Below are 16,748 nucleotides of genomic sequence, written 5' to 3'. Positions count from 1 at the left end.
CCGAGAACGAACCTCCAAAAAGGAGGCTTTTAATGAGACTAGAAACTGCTGCTTCGACATATTCCTGACCAGTTTAAAGCGGTTCAGAGAAAAAAAAAAGATCCTTAATCTTATTTCTTGTCAAATCCAAAACAAAACGACTTGTAGCTTAACAAAACGGCTTACCCTCTCACACTTAATCCTGCATACACCTACCTCATCTTGTATGCACTCCCGACTAGCTTCGGGGGCGTTTGACTTTTGCGCCTATATCGACCACTTACCCACGCAATTCGTTACAATCTCGGTTTAAACTCTCCCAAACCCTCAACATGCAGTTCAAGCTCTCAGCCACGCTTTCCGCCCACGAAGATGATGTCAGGGCGGCGACTGCTCTCTCAGACACGTCCATAGTTTCTGCGTCGCGCGACGAGACCGTGCGCGTATGGACCAAGGATTCCACCTGGACGTCGGCTTTACTCTACAAATCCGCGAGCTACATCAACTCTGTTGCCTACATCCCCGAACTGTCGCTTGTTGTGTTTGCAGGGAACGATGCCACGATTTGGTTTGTTGATCCTGCGTCCTCTGACTTGGAGGCGCTGATCACATTACCAGCACACGACATGAACGTCTGCGCGCTCCATTACGTCGACGGTTTACTTGCTAGCAGTTCCTGGGACGGCACGGCCAAGGTCTGGGACGTGTCGCAGGCGTTGACCACGGGCCCGAGACTTCTCCACGAGCTCAGGGGACACGAATCGGCGGTTTGGGACATTAAAATCCTCAACGCCGCGAAAAGAGAGTACGTCACATGTTCCGCCGACCAGACGATCAGAACATGGATCGGGGACCGCGAGGTGCTGCGGTTTTCCCCGCACACTGACGTCGTCAGATCGCTCCTCCCGTTGCCGTTTGGCATCGCGTCCTGCTCCAATGACGGAACTATCGCGATTCTGAGCAGCGAAGGAAGGCTCATAACAACCTTGAAGGGGCATACGTCGTTTGTATACCAGTTGGCCCTACTTCCATCCGGAGAATTGGTTTCGTGTGGCGAGGACCGTACTGTGCGGGTCTGGAACGACTCCGAATGTGTCCAGGTAATCACCTTGCCTGCGATTTCGATCTGGACGGTGGCAGTGCAGCCAAATAGTGACATTATTGCCGGGAGCTCAGACAACCAGCTTCGTGTGTTTACCCGAGACCCCTCCCGGTATGCGGACGAGGCATCCCTTCAGGGGCTCGCCGACGAGATTAAGGGCCTGGCAATTTCCGAAAACACAATGCAGAGCAATGTGGGCGAGGACTTGCCCGGCTTGGAAGCCTTGCAGACCCCCGGAACGAAGGAGGGCCAGACCATCATGGTGAAAAACGAGCTTACAGTGGAGGCACACCAATGGTCCAGTTCGGCCCAGGAATGGGTCAAGATTGGTGAAGTGGTTGGTAGAGGCGGCACGGGGAGCGATAAGAAGGTGGAGTATAGCGGCGCCAAGTGGGACTTTCTTTTTGATGTGGACATCGAGGACGGTGCCCCGGCTTTGAAATTGCCTTACAACATCAACGAAAACCCGTACATTGCGGCAGAGCGTTTTTTGAGCATGAACGAGCTTCCGCTGTCCTACAGCGAACAGGTGGTGCAGTTTATTTTGAGCAACACCAAAGGGATCAGCATCGGAGGGCCGGAAAAGACGTACGATCCATACCAGGACCGCAACCCGTTGGAGCTTTTGCCCGTGAAACAGCACCTTTATTTTGATAAAGTGGATGTGGAAACGTTGAGCAAGGGGTTGGCAAAGTTCCGTGAGAGTGAAACCGAGTTTGCGGTGAGCCAAGCTGACATCGACACCATCAAGGCATCGTTGTCCCTGTTGACTGCCAACGTAGACGAAGAGGTGCTTGTTTCGGTGTACGAATTTGCATCAAAGATTATTCAGAGTTGGTCCGTAGACAGCAAGGTCATCGGCTTTGACCTTCTCAGGGCGATCATTCCGTTCCACCAAAGGGAACCGGAGAACTTCAAGGCGTTGGTAACCACAGGTTTTCTCTGCGACTCGCCGTTGATCTTGCTCATGCTCTTGCGTTGTTTCGACAACCTTTTCCGCACTGGCTGGGGCAAGTCCTTCTTCACCACCGAAGACCCAACCTCCCAGTTTGACGTGTTGGAGGTGCTCATCACCGTGAACGATGAATACTCCAAGGCATTGCTGTCTGCGACCAAGCCTGCACAATTGGCACAGCTTTCCGTCGCATTGGCCACGTTGTACTACAACCTTTCCGTGTTGTGCGTGTGGAGCGGTTCCGCCATCCTCCACACCAAGTTGTTAGCCGCGTTGAACCATGTTGCCGAGGAGCTTATTGTGAGAGGTGATAACGAAGAGGCCGCCTATAGGGTGATTGTGGGCTTGGGAAATTTATTAACCGTCAAGCGCACGGCCAAGCCTAAATGGTTGAGTCGGATCAGAGAGAAGTACGGAGTGACAGGGGCCAGCAGGTTTGTGATTGTGTGGGAGGACATTGAGAAGATATAGGCAACCAGAACGCTCTACCGGTAGCACGACGTGTAAGCTATGTGGACTCTTCAGGATGAAATATTTAACCCACAGGAAGAAGTTACCATGCCAGTCTAAAAGCTACATGATTTAATTAAAATAAAATAAAAGTGAAAGGAATGAAGCGCGGTGGACTGTATTGTAATCGTTGAAAGTGTTAGCTGTGTATAAGGAAAACAGAATGTAATTGCTAACCGAATGGCCAGTGGGACTTCTACGGGCAGTTCCGTGTGTTCACAGTTCATCAAGTTTAAAATGACAGATAATCTTTGACATACAATCTATCCCTTGTCACGTGCCACTCGGTGTAGCTGCGTTTTCGGCCCGGGACGTTCTGGTGTTCCATGCCGGATCCTTACACGTCTCCTGAGAATTTCAAAATACACTGCCACACCCCTTGCTCCGCCTCTTCCTCAAGGCCAAAATGCTTTTCTACTCCCAGTCCACGGACGGAACCGTTTACGTGAAAGACACAGATGCCTCGACGCTCATCGTCTCATCCGACGCGATCACGGTGTCAAAGGATGCGGACCTCGGGCTCCAGGGCACGCCGGCGGCCGCGCTCTTGGGGGTGCTCCGTTTGAAGTTGAACAAATACGTGGTTTTGGCGGAGACTGCGGAGGCCGTGGGGTCATTCAACGGTGCAAGCTTCTTCCATGCGCGCACGTTCAAGGTCCTTAATGTGACGAATCGCATGGACGATGAGGACGAGTTGCACTTTTTGCACCTTCTCAACCTCCACCTCTCGAAGGCCACATTGTACTTCAGTGATGCCTATGACTTGACCAATTCTTTACAGCGCCAACACGAAAAGGCGGCGGCTGACAGCCGCTTCTTCTGGAACAGACACATGTGCCAGGACATTGCGTTCGAGCGCTTTGTGACTCCGTTCATCTACGGGTATGTGAAGTTTGTGGAGGCGCAGATTGGCGGACGCCGTGTCTCGTTTGGACTTGTGACCAGACGCTCGACCATGCGCGCGGGGACCCGCTACCTCAGACGGGGGATCGACGACGAGGGCAACGTGGGAAACTTTAACGAGACCGAGCAGATCCTCCTTGTGGATGGGAAGCAGTACTCATACCTCCAGACCAGAGGATCGGTTCCGGTGTTTTGGTGCGAGGTGAATAATATAAAGTACCGCCCGAACCTCTTTGTCAACAAGGAAGCCTCGCTCGCGCCGGCCAAAAAGCACTTTCAGGAGCAGACCCAGCTCTACGGTAAGAACTACCTCGTGAACTTGGTCGACCAAGAAGGTTACGAGCTTCCGGTCAAGGAGGCATACGAAGATGTGGTTGCGCTTTTGGGTGATGCCCGTCTCCAGTACATCTACTTCGATTTCCACCACGAGTGCAGAAAAATGCAGTGGCACCGCGTAAAGCTCTTGCTCGAGCAGTTGACCGCGTTGGGCTACTCCAACCGCGACTACTTCTCCAGTGAAGGCTCCAAGCAGACTTCTGTTGTCAGAACGAACTGCATGGACTGTCTCGACCGCACCAACGTTGTCCAGTCCATGCTTGCGCGCTGGATCCTCCAGGAGCAGCTCATCGAAACTGGTGTGGTTGACAAGACTCCATGGGAGATTGTGTCCCCGGCGTTTAACCTTGTTTTCCAGAACATGTGGGCCGACAATGCGGATGCGGTTTCGTTCGCTTACTCCGGCACCGGAGCGTTGAAAACGGATTTCACTAGGACGGGCAGCAGAACCAAGATCGGTGCCCTCAACGACTTGAGCAACTCCATCACTCGCTACTACCGTAACAACTTGGAGGATGGTGAAAGACAGGACGCGTTTGATATCGCCTTGGGAAACTTCCACGCCTACGAGTCCGTTGTCTCGCCGTTTGCCGACGCCAGACCGCTGTTTGTACAGGCCGTGCCGAGTCTCATTGCCGCGTCTTTTATCGTTACGTTGGCATCGTTCTTCTACCCACGTGGGGGTGCCGTTTTTGGCGGTCAGAACTTGGTGTTTTTATTGGGCTCTGTGCTCGTCGGTTTGGGTCTTCTTCAGTACGTCATCAGCCACGGCTCCCAGTACGTCCAGTGGCCGAAGTTGGTTCCGGTTAATTTCCTCGCCAAAAAGCCCGTCAGTGGCGGCGTCGAATTTGTCCGTGGCGGTATGTTTGCCGATGCTGGTAGAAAGTCTAACTAGTTTTTGTAAAGTCTGACTGGTTTTTATATTTAGAGTGGGTACGTTGGACCCTTGAATGTATCTCTACATCAATTATAACTTATCTAGTTATGTAAGTTAAAGGCTAAGGCGAAAGCAGTATTAGCCACTGGGACGGAGGTCGTAGCAGTTATAGCATATCTTTATATTTGTCTGAATAGTAGCTTAGCTCGCATGTATATTCTTCCATATTCCGAGTGGGAATGTACCTGGGATCATGTCATCACTTGTGACTTTCTCCGAGCTGATAAGTTACTTTAACCCTGTCTCTAGTGGCGTGCGAGGAATTCTTGTAACACAGCGTGTAAACATCCCAGAACTACCAATAATAAATGATACCAGTCTAAAACACAGTGCTATTTAATTGGCACAGTTTCAATTGAATATAAAATACTGCACCCAGGCCTGGAGGGCTTTATTAACGGATTACCGCGCGCATGCGCGCGAACTCAGATTATTCCTGCACGCTGCGTTTAAAATTTCAACTAATCCTCCCCACTCTTTACTTTACCCATCTACCCCAATGAATTATACAGATCCAGACACCGCCAAAACTCCAGATGACGTAAAAACCACCACAATAGCCCCATCGGCAACACCCGTGCCCCGAAAAGCCCCGATAATCGTCCAGGCGAACGAGCCTAAAGACTTCCGCGTCACCACGAGCCACATCTCGCTCCTGGTCAAGATTGACCTCATCGGCTGCTTCGGCGACCTCTTTGTCCTCCTAGACGACGTCCATGAACGACTCCACACCAATCCATTTCTCCGGGACCACGAGTTCCTCCGCAGTGAGAACCGCAAGTACCAGCGCAGCCCTAAGACACAGCGCGGCGTTGGCACGAGCCTCCAGGGCATGGCGCGCGAGTGCACGCGGCGCGGCTACGCAAAACTCGACCGCACGGATCCGCGATTCGTAGTGGACTTTAAGGAGGTGGACCGCCGTATCAACGAGATGTTTCTCATGTGCGTTGAGCTGGACATGGGCACGAGATTGGATGCGGTGATCGAGCTCCCCGACCGATTCCACGCGGTCAACCAGACCGAGTTCTACAAGCGGATGGTGGAGACCCACGGAACCCAGGAGATCTACAGGGAGCTAGCAAAGGCTGTCTCAGGGATTAATAAATCGTTGCTAGAGTCGTCATTTGCGTGGCGAGAAGAGACGAACAGCTTTAACGAGCCGCAGTTGCGCGGTGTCGCGCGCGACCTCGCACGGCACCTACGGCATCTCCAGCGCTACACGCGCGCGCTCGCGTACCTTCTTGCGTCGAGCGAGGCCAGTCTGGAAGATTACCTTTCTCCGCATGAATATATCCACGCACAGCTTTACCTCTATCCCTCAAGCGCGGTGGACGACTTTCTCGCGGTAATAGACGGGGGCATAGTGGCAAACGTCTGGCCGCTAGCGGAGTTTTTCTTTCCTAAGGTGGAGTACTTTCACAAGCAGCTAGAGGCAAACGAGTTTCTGCCACCATTGCGAGACCCTGAGTTGGTGGTGTTGCTCACAGAGTTCCGTGAAAAATCGCTTGACATCTATTCCGCAAAAGTGCAATACACTCAAGCGACAAAGAACCGTGTTAGTTCACGCATGACCATTCGCGCTGTGTGGCTCTTTTTCGAGTGTTTGCTTGATTATGTCACGGGGCTTGCAGAGTTTGTGTCTGTTTTCTCCACCACCTACGTGGAGTTCTTGGAAGGGTTGACGGAGGAGGAACGAGCAGAGTATCAGTACTCAGATGATGTGGTGGTCGAGACGTGTAAGTATGCTGCGTTCATGGTGGACTACGACTGGATTCTATCGGTGATGCGCGAGCTCCGGCGCACAACGATAGACTCGTTGGGAGTGCAAGGGGTACAGGGCACGCTGCGCAACGCGTATTGTGATGCCTGGCTTGCGGCAAAACATTTGCCAGTGCCGGTGTTTGACAATCTCGAGTCGATGGAGTGTGACCCCCGCGCGCTTCTGCCGCGTTACTCCGAGACTACCAGGGGGCTTTTCAAGTATAGTGCGTATTTGGCGTCGGAAGTGAAACCGCCCGGCTGTCAGGATATCAGGGTGGAATAGATGGAGGTTAGAGGGATAAAGGATAAGAGTTGTACAGTATAAGGACGATAGGATAAAGTGGGCATAAGGATAAAGTGGGCATAAAGATAAAGTGGACTTTTGGCCCGAAGGAAGTGTTATGGGATACTGAGCATTTGAATAAGAATGATTTATCTATCGTGTAGCTGAGAAAATGGAGGTGGAAATTTTGCATAGATATTTTGGAGAGAGGTTTGTGCGGGTTTTGGTATAGACATGTTATGGGTGGGCAAGTACAAGAGGTAGATAATCTTGTAGGGATAACCACAGTGATCTGGAAGTATAAAGATCCAAAGTATAAAGATCCAAAGTATAAAGATCCGAGGTATAAAATCCAAAGTACAAAGATCTGAAGCATAAAATCCGAATTATATAGATCAAATGTATAAAGATCAGACGTGCCAAATCCAAGTATCATAACACCAGATACAAATATTTCACGCAGAAACAACAATATAAAACTTCTGAGACAACCCAACCACAATAAATGGACAGCTACCAGAATAACTATTTATCTAAGGGGACTAATTTATCCAGAAAACCGACTAGACCCACGGAACAACAAATATGCAAGGTAGTTGTCGACTACTCAGGCTAAATACGGAAGGTAAACGTGCATACCAAGATTAGACATTACACAAACCAACAATATCCCTTGACTAGAGATCGAAACCCCAAATTTTCCAATACTATTAATAACCAATCCATGATATCGATCCCCTGAAACCGTTCCCCCAATCAGCTCTCAGTCTCCTGCAGCTCATCTTGCATGCACCTGCTTACATACAGGCTGCAGCATCAACGTTGAAATTTCTCGCCATTCAGCCGGACACCCTCTTCAATCATTCACTTTCTCCCGAAACCATGCCAGATTCCACGGTGGAAGAGCTCTGGGATCTTCCCAAAGATTATGCCCCTCCCACGGAAATGGTCCACGAAAATGCACGTGAGATGGCAGCTATCAAGGGTGTCAGCTGGGACCACCGTATCGAATACATCAAGGTCTACGCTGAGCTTGCGATTTTTGTTGACGAGCTCAACTGCTACATATACACCAATCCATTTTTGCGTGACGACCACCTCCTCCGAACGGGGTATCGATCCTGGGCTGCCAACCCCGAGCTCTACCGGCGCCAGGGGTTGGGAGTCAAGGACTGCATTAGCCAACAGGACAGCCTCTTCCGGCTGCAGGCCACCCAGACCCACCCAGAGTTCTTAGATAAGCTCAAGGGAAACTTTGACACACTCATTTCGCAATCCATCCACTCGGGGCTTGAGGTCCTGTGGACGCTCCTCCGAGACCTCCAAGACCGGTTCTTGATGGACCACCGGGCAGACGTGTACGCGCAGTACATAGAGATCAAGGGTGTGCATGAGGTTGTGAAGGAGGTTGTGAAATGCATTCTGGCGATCAGGATCGCCACAGTGGCCACCCGGAGTGGTGCAAAAACATATCGAGGCCGGTCGCTTGACGTAACATTCCATGAAAACACCGAGAGCCTCAAAAAGAGCCTCAGGCTCTTGCGCATGCTCGTGGACACGGATGTGTATTACTGCTCTGATTACTTTGTGCCCGACTCTAACGTCTACCAGATAACCCATGTGGTGGCCAAGACGTATAGCCTGGTACCAGAGGCAACGGCGCTCATGCTAATCCTCCACGAGGGCATCATCGAACCGGTGTGGCCGCTTGTGCTATTCTTCATTCCCAAGATTCGCTACTTTCGGGTGAAATTATGGACAGACGGGCAGGCACCACCTGACTATGAGAAGATTTTGACCCATAGGGCAGTCCTGGGACGCGTATGGGACATCTACGATGCGAAGAGAAAGTACGAACGCGTGCGAAAGTTTCCGGTGGATGAGATAACAGCCGTAAACAACACCTGGGAGTTTTTCATGTGTTTACACGACTTTCTCAAGCATTTGGCCGAATTTATTGAGGTATTTGCCCTCGATTACCGCGAAAAATTGCTCCTGATGACGGATACAGAGAGCGCGGACTACCGGTGGACAGACGATGTTTCCGTCGAGGCGTTTGACTATGCAGTAGCCTTTGGCTACAAGTGGATGCTCAGCTACTGCCAGGAAGTTTCCGAAACGTGTATTGCGGTTCAGGGTAACTGCTTACTCACAGAACTGGTGATTTCCCCCTCGAAATACCTTACTGCTTCGTTCAACGACCAGCAGAAAGAGCTTGTCATGCCCAAATTCTTTCCTCAGGTCTTGTTGGAGAAATATCCCAGGGTTCTACCAGGTTTAAAGCGCTCCAGGGGACAACTACGGGAATCTTTTGGTGACACGGAAAAGTTCTTGGGAATGTTGCAACCGCTAGTCTCGGGTATGGCAGTGGTCAACAAGGTACAGTTGGTGAGGCCATTATAACGCAAAAAAGAAAAAAAAAAATAGAAAAAAGAATACCTCTACATGGAGGTGCTTTACCAACAAATCAATTCACTTTGTAAATGACGATTGATACAGTCTGATTCTAAATATGGAGGGGGATGTATTTCGGCCTGCTGGGTGAATGTCTTTCCCGTTCTACACCTATAGCTGATGATGAATACATTACTCGTTGCTTGAATGCCAGGTGGAGATAGCCAGGGCAAGGATATTTCAAATGTATCAAACTTCAAGCTACCAAAAATGATTGAATCGTCTTTCCAGTTCTGTATCGAAAGGAACCCCATTTGAAGATAAAAAGATATGGACGAGTCAGGAGTCGAACCCGAGACCTTTCACATGCTAAGCGAACGCGCTACCAACTACGCCACACGCCCGTAATCTTGCAGTTGGGGAATATCCGAATGCCTACCGGCAGAGGCTACCTTTGACTTCACTGCTGTCTCTGTTATGATTGTAAAAGATTACTGGTATTAATGTTAAAATCTGTTCTGGCATGCTGTTAGTACCACGAGAATGTTTCATGTTTGTTTGAAGAATACCACACTGCGAGCCAAAAGAACATTAAACGATGACAAAGAGATTTTGGTATAATCAAAAGCAGCTACAGGAAGAACTGATTATCTATAAAAAGGTATACGATTCCTTCATTAGTATCAGAACTAACGAATATACATACTCTATTTACATATTCAAGACTTTGTTACAAAGGGATAAGCAAATTATAACTAGTTACCGTTGATTACCAACACTATTCAGTAGCAAATTTCTAAAAATTAAGACAGGTTTAAATAGAATCAGTACATCTCGTAATCGGAAATGTTGGCACTGCTTTCACTCAAATTGAGATCATAATACTATAGTCGTGTATATACCAAACATGATTGTACCACTTACAAAATAAAACCTGCAACTCCTCAAGGCCCTAGCGCTTATCCCGCCCTTTACTCAAAACACAAGTCAATGCTTTTCCTTAGAACCTCCCTTACCAGAGCCTTGTTGCTGCATCGTACTGCTTCGCCGTTTTCCGCAACCAGTGCACCGGTTCTCAGGGCATTCTACCAATCCTCGGACCACCCCGACCGCGCCTTCTACGCGCCCCACGAGTCCCAGATCCTCGACTACGCACTCACAAATCCGGTGGAGGGTGTGCCAGTGCTCGGATTCACGGAACAACCACTTATCAACGCTTTGCGGGCACACGGAAAGTCTCAGTCAATGGCGACGAGCTTCCAGACCGCCAACTCCGCGCCAATGGCTATCATGCTCTACCACATGAAGACCCAGCGCGCCAAGATGGTTGCTGAGCACGCCAAAACACTCTATGAATTACCACACGTCAACGGGTTGAGTCAATACGACAGGTTGCAGTACTTGCTTATTGCGCGTTTACGAGACAACGTGGCGGTAGCGGGACAGCTCCAGGGTGGGTTGGCGCAGTTGGTCCAGCCGGCGAACATCGCAGCGTCTCTTTCCGAGTTGTACGACTTGGCTGACGACTTGTGCCACTACTCGGGTGATAAATCGAACGACTTTGCATGGTATGCAAAGCGCGGCAGCGTTGCCAAAATCTACGTGCTTTGCGAGTTGCACCAGGCAGGCTTGCCGGCCGGGGAGTTTGCCCAGGTGGAGGCGTTTGTAAAGGAACAGGTCAGTGAGATGGAAAACATGGCGTACGCGTACAACTCAATGGAGGAGTGGGGGTACATCAACATGATCGGGCTTGTCAACTTGATCAGAAGTCAGTTGACCAGAAGCTAGAATCTTGTATATAGTTAAGTTTGTGGTTGGACGGAAGTAGATGTAGGGTAATTTTACCAAGGTGGGAGAGTTTGAAGCGGAAGTAATACCGGGTTTTATTGACACTGGCTAAGTTGGATAGCAGCGATCCAGGTATTCTCATATTTAATTTGGTGGATCAGGCCAAACAACAGAGATATGAAATGCTCACGATTTTCATATTAAGGGGTAGATGAAATAAAAAAAGAAACCTGACTTGATTTCTATTTTAACAAATCCTACACCTTTAAACAGTCTGAAACTAATCTTAATATACATATCACTCATAAAAGAGCGGTGTGGAGAAGCATTATCATAGCACTCTGGTCAGGAAACCTGTGGATCCGTGCGCTTATTGGTACTTTTGGTTATGCACCTGGCTGGAGTTTGGATCTCAACACCAAAATCTCGTTTCTGGTATTTTCGATGTCGTTCTGGGTGGTCTCCACCTTCTTCTCAACCCGTTCGCTGGCTTGTTAGTAATTGTCCTCATGTCAGTCGCACGATACGTACATTTCGCCCTTGATGAACTCGATTCTCTTTTCAACATTCATCTTGGCCTCTTCCTGGTCCTGCGGTAACAACACCGGCCCGGTTAACTTGAAAATCTTGGCGCCATCCTCCAAGAGCTCAAACTCCTGCTGGACAATCTTGTTCTCCTGGAACTGGGTCTCCAACTTCTGGCGGCTGGTAATGAAATCGTTCAAGTCTTGCTGGAGCTTGTTGAATTGGAGCGATAACTCCTCGAATTTAGCCTTGTCTGACATGGTAACGGATAGAGTGGTGGATGAAGAGTGAATGCCTCTGAAATCAATAGCGTCGAAAAATAGAGGCAATATCTACTTGGTGTGTACAGGATAATATACAGATGCAGCAGAAGATGGCTGTCGATTGGTTAGGCTGACAAAAGGCGAGGTGGGAAGTGGTAGGTTTTCCTTAGAAACTTTCGTGAGATATTCCCATGAAAGATATAGAGAAAGGAGAAGCTCGAACCAGATCTTCAACTTTAAAGCCTAATCCTCCTAATCTTTAAAAGGTTGATAAAATATCATACATCGTCCAAGACCTATATGCATGATAAATTCTGAGGGCAAATCCATGCAGGATGCAAATGTACTTAACAGTTTGCCCATACATGACCTTATCATCCTATTTTTTCATCTTCACTCAAATGCTTGTATGTATTACGATTGCATATACCAATTCATGCTAACAATCTCAGATCAAACCTTCTACGGAGCTTCCGACGCCACGCCACATCATCCAGGACCGTGTGATTGAAGAGCGGTACGAAGCTTCTCCCGTGCTCCCAATCGTCACCATCGACTGGGCCAATGCCACGTTCGATACGCTACTCGTGGCGCCCTCTCTCATTGACATTATCTTGACTGCTATCCCGGAAAAGGCCCGTACAGTTGGTACGATCCACGTCACTTACCCTGATACTACCGCTGCTGCCGAGACCGAAGAATACGACGAGGACGAACAGCTCTATCGCGCTGTAGATCTCCACAGCTTCCACAAACCGCAATCGTTTGATATCCATGCCTTCACCTGCGATGGCGCGGAAGTTGTGCTGGTGCTGGTGCCGTACTTCCAGGACACTATCGTGTACAACTTGGTGGCGGAGAAGGTGGCTGCTGTGTTGGGATCAAAGAGCAAGGTTATCGCTCTAGCGCCGTCCTGGTTGAACAACAACGACTCGTTGAGCAAATTATTCACACGCGATGAAGCGGTGTTTTCGTCACCATTGTTGCCCCAGGTATCACACTTGAAGCCGCCACTCTTTGTCACCGGTCCTTCCGCCGCGGTGGTGGCTGCCTGCCCAGACACGGATTTACTCTGTTTGGCGCTCAATGCAGAGGGAAACTCGGGGTTTGAGAAAATCTCCCCCGATGTAATGATCGACTGCTGTATGATATTGGGCAGCTTGTTGCGGTTGGATGAGGCTGGCGCGGAAAAGTACATGCGCACCGTCAGCGCCGGCGTGAGAAAGTCCTTCAGTGGAACTTCCTCCACGTCAGGAATGTATCTTTAGGGAGGAGAGAGGTGGGTGAACTATCGATCGCTGAAAATGAATAAAATTTATGAGATAGCACTAATGTAGTAATAGGCCGCTACAAGACTATGCTAATGGAGATTCGAATACGTTGAGAGTCAAATATAGCAATTTTTATGCACCGGAGTAGCTTTGGCATCGCCCATTTACTCTAGGTCTCTGCCTGCAGCCTATCTATTTAAATTTGGCTAGGCTTGATATTTACAAATTAGGAATGTCGATTAAGTGGTTCTGACAGTGGCTTAATCTCTATAACCCCCTGAAACAAGTCGAATCTCACGTTTAAAATTCTAAATATATTCACAACCAAGGATACTAAAGTTTCGAGATCTCGCATAAGATAAGCAGCGTATGTAACACAAGACTTTCAAGTACACCCCAACGCTTAACGAGGTCACTAGTCGGGGATGAGCTCAGCAGAACCGCCTATTCAAGCTCTTCTGTTATGAAAGCCCGAAATGACGGATCATGCACCAAGGTATGCATGCACCTCTGAAACAATATCCCGATTCAACCTTAGGATTTACACTCAAAATTCACAACCTCTCCGTTCTCGGTTATGGCTGCGCTATTAATATGCCGAAACATGCAGGTGCGGAATTTTCATTTCCCGGATCCTGCAAGGTATAGTCTCGGGATTTGCGCCTTGCTCGGTGTTGGAATCGGCATCTTCGGCATCTGCCCTCTAACGTTTGAGGCTATGCAATACTCCGGAAAGGATTCCAATACGCCTGGTAACAAGATATAAATGGTTATCATAGAGAAAGGTAGTTACATGAGGATGGTAGCTCTGATCGTGCGCGATGCAAGAAACATTGACATGCATCCTGGAACACCAGAGTGGTTTTATGCACCGCGACAGGTGCTTTATAAGAGCAGGGGGTTCCTGGCTTTCAGAAGGTTTTAATTTCAATGAAACGTTTGGCTATTAACTTCTCCTTCAATAATAAAGCAACTCATAGTTAGTGTGGAGACCCATAGGAAAGGACTCATCCTATTAACCTCGCTCTTTACGCTAGTAGTCTTTCTCATAGCATACCCATCCCCCTCTATAGACTCTAGTGCTTCGACATACTCAGCTGAAACTGAGAACGGCAAAGAGTGTGCTTGTCTCCTTGCGCCTGTGCGGAACGCTGGGTTGCTGGGAATTGTCAAATAGACCAGTAGCATGGAAAAACGGTTCAACCCGAAATATTACGACTGGGTTTTTGCCAACGATGAGTCCTTTGACCGAGAACTTATTGAAGCGGTGCAATCATTGATCTCCGATGATGCCTGCTTTTCGGAGTTTCCCAAGGAGTACTGAGAATACCCTGACTGAATGGATCAGGAACGGATTGCAGCGGTACGGAAGGAGATGGAAGAGGCCAAGATCAAATACGGAGCCTCAGAGTTCTACCGACACATGCGTTGCTCTAACTCGGGGTTTTCTACCGTTTGGTCAATATGAAGAACTACCGCTATTGATGGAGAGTGGAGTCGGGTATTGAATACCATTGTGACATTCCCTACGACGTCAAGTTTATGAACGACAACGGCAAGATGTATGAATTCAATTTAGCACTCTTGGAGCTACACTGAACAGTGGATACTTTATGGGAAAATGTAATAGGGTTCATGCGGGAGTATCTTCAGTTTATTACAGGAGCTAAACTGCGGCTGTTAAAGATGAAAGAACCACACCTGGAGAAGCGACAGTTATACTGGAAGATTTTACGATATCCACTGGCTTTAGCGACTAGGAAATACAGGAGGGGTTTGGCAGTTCCCTGGACATCTCCTTCTAGAGCTGGCGAGGATGAACCGTCTGTAGCCATAGTATGCATAGCTTTCCTTTACATATACGCCTTCCTCTATCAACAATATCGACTATGTTTAAAATGTCAAAATTAAAGCATAAATTGGTGTCGAGATTAAGCATAGATTAATGTCAAAATTAAAGCATTAGATTGATATGTTAGTGCATAAACAGTGTACAGGCCTGACCGACTACCACTCCAAATTCGGCGCCCAATTTACTCTCCGTTGCGCCATCGGGTATTTCACCCGCTTACTCTGATGCTTCTCCGATTGTCGTTCCTCCATTTCCACTCCCAACACAGGTGACTTGGTCTTTCCATCCATAAGATACACCTCGAAGTCGCCTTCGCTGTACACACCTCGGGTCCGATTAGCCGTAGATGACAGGCCCTGAGCCAGCGCGATGGAGACGGCGCGGACGATCGCGGCCTTTGCGCTCTGCTTGGAGTTGGCAACGGGAATTGTCACTACCTCGTCAGTGTTATCAGGTAGCGGGATGTCGCGAGCATTGGTCGCGTTAAGCTCAGTTGCGTACTTTGTCGCATCGTCTAGATCACCATTAGACGCGTACACAAGCATATTGAGGCGGTTAAAGGTTGGTGGCTTGAGGATCGGACGGGCAGAGTGGTGTTTATTCGGCCGGAAAATTCGTTTGGGCGACTCGGTAACCACCTTTCGTGCACCAAGACGGCTTATTGTTACGGGAATCAAGCTCGAGCGCTTGTGCGGGGCGTGGAGGCTCGGTACGCTCCGCTTGAGCGCGGTCTTTTCGGCAAACGGGTCAAACCCCGCGTTGTGGTCTAGCTCTCGGAGAATATTGTCTGTGTTGGGGCGTGTAGCAGAGCTGATACCGAAATACTCGTCCAAACTGAGGTCCAACGAGGTTTCCGCCGGCGTGTTGAACGCAGACTCGTCTTCCACGTCAAAGAGCTTGCCGAAGTTGGATCTAGTGACTTTCCTGTCTCTGGACGCCTTTTTAATCGGTGATCTCGACCGCTGCTTGCTTCCATGGACACGGAAAGCTTTGGAACGCGCGGAAGCTCTCCCCACGTCGTCCAAGTCCAAGTCCTTGTCGTCTAACGAGAGCTGGTACATCATGCTCTCCACTTTTTTTTTGCGCTGCGACTCGCCGTCAAGGCGGTATGAGAGGTAAGAATCAAGTACTGGGTCATCAAGCAACTCTGAAGAGTTTGGACGGGACAGCGAGGAGCTACCCGAATCCGGTCTGTAAGCTAGGCTGGGTAAAGAGGAAAAGGGACCTACTGGCGGTGGAAGCGAGGGTGCCACGAGGAGCGGGTTGTGAGAACTGTCTAGACCGTCTAGCAACTGGTTGTGGTGTAACGGTACGGCCTTGCAAGGGTCCATATTTTCTTCGTCCACGTACACCTCGTCATCGAAGTACGACATGTCGGAACTGCCGTGGACCAAGTCGTCGAGCTGACTCCATTCGGAGGCCATTGGAAGTCTAGCAAGGGTTGGAGGCAAGGGACTGGATATTTGACCGATAGTGTATATGGTCTTGTGGTGAGTATGGCTCAGCTATCCGTTTAGAGATTTGCTTTAGTACTCGTGCCACCAGTAAATTTCGCGCGCTGCATATGTACGTTTGTTTACCTTTCCCGTTTGGGCAAGAGCAGTGCGTCACGTGAGTTAAAGGGTTGTGCCACGATAATGAAGCGAGAAAATAACCTTTAGCTTGGGGATCTATACGATATATAAAATACTTTGCCGAAGAGCGCTATCTAACAAAAGTACTCCAGTTTGTGCTCTAAATGAAAAGGAATGGGTCTTTTTGGATGGTCACGCGATCGGCGGTAGGGACACGCAACGACTGGTGTGTATTTTGAGCGCATATGCCCCATGCACCTCCACAGAAAGCAGTGAAGGTGCGGCAATGACTAGCTGGAAGACAGAGGGAACGTA

The 16,748-nt window shown here is 49.1% G+C and overlaps 8 protein-coding genes and 1 non-coding gene across 9 annotated transcripts; 6 read left to right on the top strand and 3 right to left on the bottom strand.

Moving 5' to 3' along the window:
- The first annotated feature begins 212 nt into the window (after positions 1-212).
- Positions 213-2,646, top strand: DOA1 (Doa1p). The gene has a single exon (XM_019129960.1). It carries the CDS (start codon positions 312-314, stop codon positions 2,505-2,507), a length of 2,196 nt encoding a protein of 731 aa, XP_018982844.1. The 5' UTR covers positions 213-311; the 3' UTR covers positions 2,508-2,646.
- A 306-nt stretch (positions 2,647-2,952) lies between these two features.
- On the top strand, positions 2,953-7,178 carry SAC1 (phosphatidylinositol-3-phosphatase; the record flags this gene model as incomplete). The annotated part of the gene is made up of 2 exons (XM_019127270.1): positions 2,953-4,645; positions 5,241-7,178. The coding sequence occupies 2 exons, from the start codon at positions 2,953-2,955 to the stop codon at positions 6,764-6,766; spliced, it is 3,219 nt and encodes a 1,072-aa protein (XP_018982843.1). The 3' UTR covers positions 6,767-7,178.
- A 470-nt stretch (positions 7,179-7,648) lies between these two features.
- On the top strand, positions 7,649-9,169 carry BABINDRAFT_169116 (uncharacterized protein; the record flags this gene model as incomplete). Its single annotated transcript, XM_019130631.1, has 1 exon — positions 7,649-9,169. One exon carries the CDS (start codon positions 7,649-7,651, stop codon positions 9,167-9,169), a length of 1,521 nt encoding a protein of 506 aa, XP_018982842.1.
- A 322-nt stretch (positions 9,170-9,491) lies between these two features.
- BABINDRAFT_t342 lies at positions 9,492-9,564 on the bottom strand. The gene has a single exon. It is a non-coding gene; the product is annotated as a tRNA-Ala (tRNA).
- Positions 9,565-10,048: 484 nt separating this feature from the next.
- On the top strand, positions 10,049-11,188 carry BABINDRAFT_163517 (ubiquinone biosynthesis protein). The gene has a single exon (XM_019129959.1). It carries the CDS (start codon positions 10,151-10,153, stop codon positions 10,946-10,948), a length of 798 nt encoding a protein of 265 aa, XP_018982841.1. The 5' UTR covers positions 10,049-10,150; the 3' UTR covers positions 10,949-11,188.
- Positions 11,189-11,334: 146 nt separating this feature from the next.
- On the bottom strand, positions 11,335-11,841 carry YKE2 (tubulin-binding prefolding complex subunit; the record flags this gene model as incomplete). Its single annotated transcript, XM_019132499.1, has 2 exons — positions 11,480-11,841; positions 11,335-11,434 (listed from the first exon to the last, which is right to left on the bottom strand). The coding sequence occupies exons 1-2, from the start codon at positions 11,731-11,733 to the stop codon at positions 11,335-11,337; spliced, it is 354 nt and encodes a 117-aa protein (XP_018982840.1). The 5' UTR covers positions 11,734-11,841.
- A 296-nt stretch (positions 11,842-12,137) lies between these two features.
- On the top strand, positions 12,138-13,042 carry BABINDRAFT_15489 (uncharacterized protein; the record flags this gene model as incomplete). The annotated part of the gene is made up of 2 exons (XM_019127269.1): positions 12,138-12,143; positions 12,189-13,042. The coding sequence occupies 2 exons, from the start codon at positions 12,138-12,140 to the stop codon at positions 13,002-13,004; spliced, it is 822 nt and encodes a 273-aa protein (XP_018982839.1). The 3' UTR covers positions 13,005-13,042.
- A 1,557-nt stretch (positions 13,043-14,599) lies between these two features.
- On the top strand, positions 14,600-14,966 carry BABINDRAFT_99088 (uncharacterized protein). The gene has a single exon (XM_019133041.1). The coding sequence runs from the start codon at positions 14,643-14,645 to the stop codon at positions 14,916-14,918; it is 276 nt and encodes a 91-aa protein (XP_018982838.1). The 5' UTR covers positions 14,600-14,642; the 3' UTR covers positions 14,919-14,966.
- BABINDRAFT_163516 (uncharacterized protein) lies at positions 14,932-16,360 on the bottom strand. The gene has a single exon (XM_019129958.1). The coding sequence runs from the start codon at positions 16,281-16,283 to the stop codon at positions 15,015-15,017; it is 1,269 nt and encodes a 422-aa protein (XP_018982837.1). The 5' UTR covers positions 16,284-16,360; the 3' UTR covers positions 14,932-15,014.
- Positions 16,361-16,748: the final 388 nt, after the last annotated feature.

This window comes from Babjeviella inositovora, assembly GCF_001661335.1.
Source record: "Babjeviella inositovora NRRL Y-12698 unplaced genomic scaffold BABINscaffold_15, whole genome shotgun sequence".
Taxonomy (NCBI): domain Eukaryota; kingdom Fungi; phylum Ascomycota; class Pichiomycetes; order Serinales; genus Babjeviella; species Babjeviella inositovora.
Note: the sequence above shows the minus strand (reverse complement) of the source record. Positions and strands in the feature narration are given on the sequence as shown.

Coding starts and splice junctions, on each gene's coding strand:
- DOA1 (XM_019129960.1), top strand. CDS start 312: ATGCAGTTCAAGCTCTCAGCCACGCTTTCCGCCCACGAAGATGATGTC.
- BABINDRAFT_163517 (XM_019129959.1), top strand. CDS start 10,151: ATGCTTTTCCTTAGAACCTCCCTTACCAGAGCCTTGTTGCTGCATCGT.
- BABINDRAFT_99088 (XM_019133041.1), top strand. CDS start 14,643: ATGCGGGAGTATCTTCAGTTTATTACAGGAGCTAAACTGCGGCTGTTA.
- BABINDRAFT_163516 (XM_019129958.1), bottom strand. CDS start 16,283: ATGGCCTCCGAATGGAGTCAGCTCGACGACTTGGTCCACGGCAGTTCC.